General features: G+C 44.1%; 1 protein-coding gene across 1 annotated transcript in view; it reads right to left on the bottom strand.

The window, feature by feature from the left end:
- Positions 1-1,332, bottom strand: part of LOC116358261 (coronin-6-like) — a 4,677-nt gene extending 3,345 nt beyond the window's left edge. Inside the window, exon 1 of the mRNA XM_031809080.1 lies at positions 1,328-1,332. Coding sequence (XP_031664940.1) covers positions 1,328-1,332 — 5 coding nt within the window. The remainder of the gene's footprint in view (positions 1-1,327) is intronic.
- Between the last annotated feature and the right edge of the window lie 526 nt (positions 1,333-1,858).

Below are 1,858 nucleotides of genomic sequence, written 5' to 3'. Positions count from 1 at the left end.
TGTCCACTGATTAAATGCAGTCTGTCTGCATTGTGAAGAGGGAAAACACAGATATTCACAAAGTTTGTGATGAATGACAGGTTGTTTCCTCATGCAAAATAGATTTGGGGTTTAAAGTTAAATTAAGCTGCCTTATTTTAGGGGTTTAGTGAAGGTGGGTAATTTTTGAGGGGAGTATACAGAATGAAAAGACTACACAAGGGTTAAAATCAGTCTTACTGCTTGCATCAGTTACTTGATGTAGAATAGTTCCATGTAATTGTGGCTCTATGTAGTACGATGCACCTCCCATAGTCTGTTCTGGACTTGGGGACTGTGAAGAGACCTCTGATGGCACGTCTTGTGGGGTCGTCATATGGGTGTCTGAGCTGTGCACCAGTAGTTCAAACAGAGAGCTCGGTGCATTCAACATGTCAATACCACTCACAAATACAAGTAGTGATGAAGTCAATCTCTCCTCTACTTTGAGCCAGGAGAGATTGACATGCTTATTACTAATGTTAGCTCTCTGTGTACATCCAAGGGTCAGCCGTGCTGCCCTGTTCTGAGCCGTGCTGCCCTGTTCTGAGCCGTGCTGCCCTGTTCTGAGCCGTGCTGCCCTGTTCTGAGCCGTGCTGCCCTGTTCTGAGCCGTGCTGCCCTGTTCTGAGCCGTGCTGCCCTGTTCTGAGCCGTGCTGCCCTGTTCTGAGCCGTGCTGCCCTCTTCTGAACCAATTGCAATTTTCCCGAGTCCCTTTTTGTGGCACCTGACCACACTACTGAACAGTAGTAGCAGAATGACTTTAGCTTTCCTCCAGGCCAGAGGGCACATACTTTATTGTAGTCTTAGATTGAAGATGTGGCAAATAGGAGTGGTAATATCTTCCACTATTATCCTCAGTCATTTTCCATCCAAGTTGTCAGACCTCGGTGGCTTGTCATTGTTGATATACAACAAAACATGCTCACCTCTTCCACACTCACTTTACAGAATTTAAAATTACAATGCTTGTCTTTCATAATTTGGTCAGATATACTTGGATGTGTAGTGTCAGCGTTTGTTGCTGGCATTTCATGCCTAAAGTTGCTAATCTTGCCAATGAAAATATCATTAAAGTATTTGGCAATGTCAGTGTGTTTTGTGAGGAATGAGCCGTCTGATTTAATGACGGATGGACCTGAGTTTGACTTTTCATTGAAGGTGCTCCAAAGCTTTTTACTATTATTCTTTGTCATTTATTTTTGTTTCATAGTGTAGTTTCTTCGTCTTTTTATTCAGTTTAGTCACATCCTTTCTCAATACGTTTGCCAATCGGTTGTGCAGCCAGACGTATTTAACATTCCTGTACCTCATCCCTCTCAAACAAACCATTTTTCAATTCCTCATCAATCCACTGGGATTTAGCTGTTTTTACAGTCATTTTTTAAATGTTATTATTATTTTATTCGACGAGGCAAGTCAGTTAAGAACAAATGATTATTTTCAATGATGGCCTAGGAACAGTGGGTTAACTGCCTTGTTCAGGGGCAGAACGACAGATTTTTACCTTGTCAGCTCGGATATTCATTCTTGCAATCTTTTGGTTACTAGTCCAATGCTCTTAGCACTAGGCTACGCTGCCGCCCCAATGGGTGTGTAACAGTATAACTTTAGACTGTCCCCTCGCCCATACCCGGGCGCGAACCAAGGACCCTCTGCACACATCAACAACAGTCACCCACGAAGCATCGTTACCCATCGCTCCACAAAAGCCGCGGCCCTTGCAGAGCAAAGGGGAACCACTACTTCAAGGTCTCAGAGCAAGTGACGTCACCGATTGAACCGCTATTTAGCGCGCACCACCGCTAACTAAGCCGTTTCACATCCGTTACAGGTGCGT

This window comes from Oncorhynchus kisutch, linkage group LG29 (assembly GCF_002021735.2).
Source record: "Oncorhynchus kisutch isolate 150728-3 linkage group LG29, Okis_V2, whole genome shotgun sequence".
NCBI classification, from domain to species: Eukaryota; Metazoa; Chordata; class Actinopteri; order Salmoniformes; family Salmonidae; genus Oncorhynchus; species Oncorhynchus kisutch.
The sequence above is the reverse complement of the archived record's forward strand: the minus strand, read 5'-3'. Positions and strand labels throughout refer to the sequence as shown.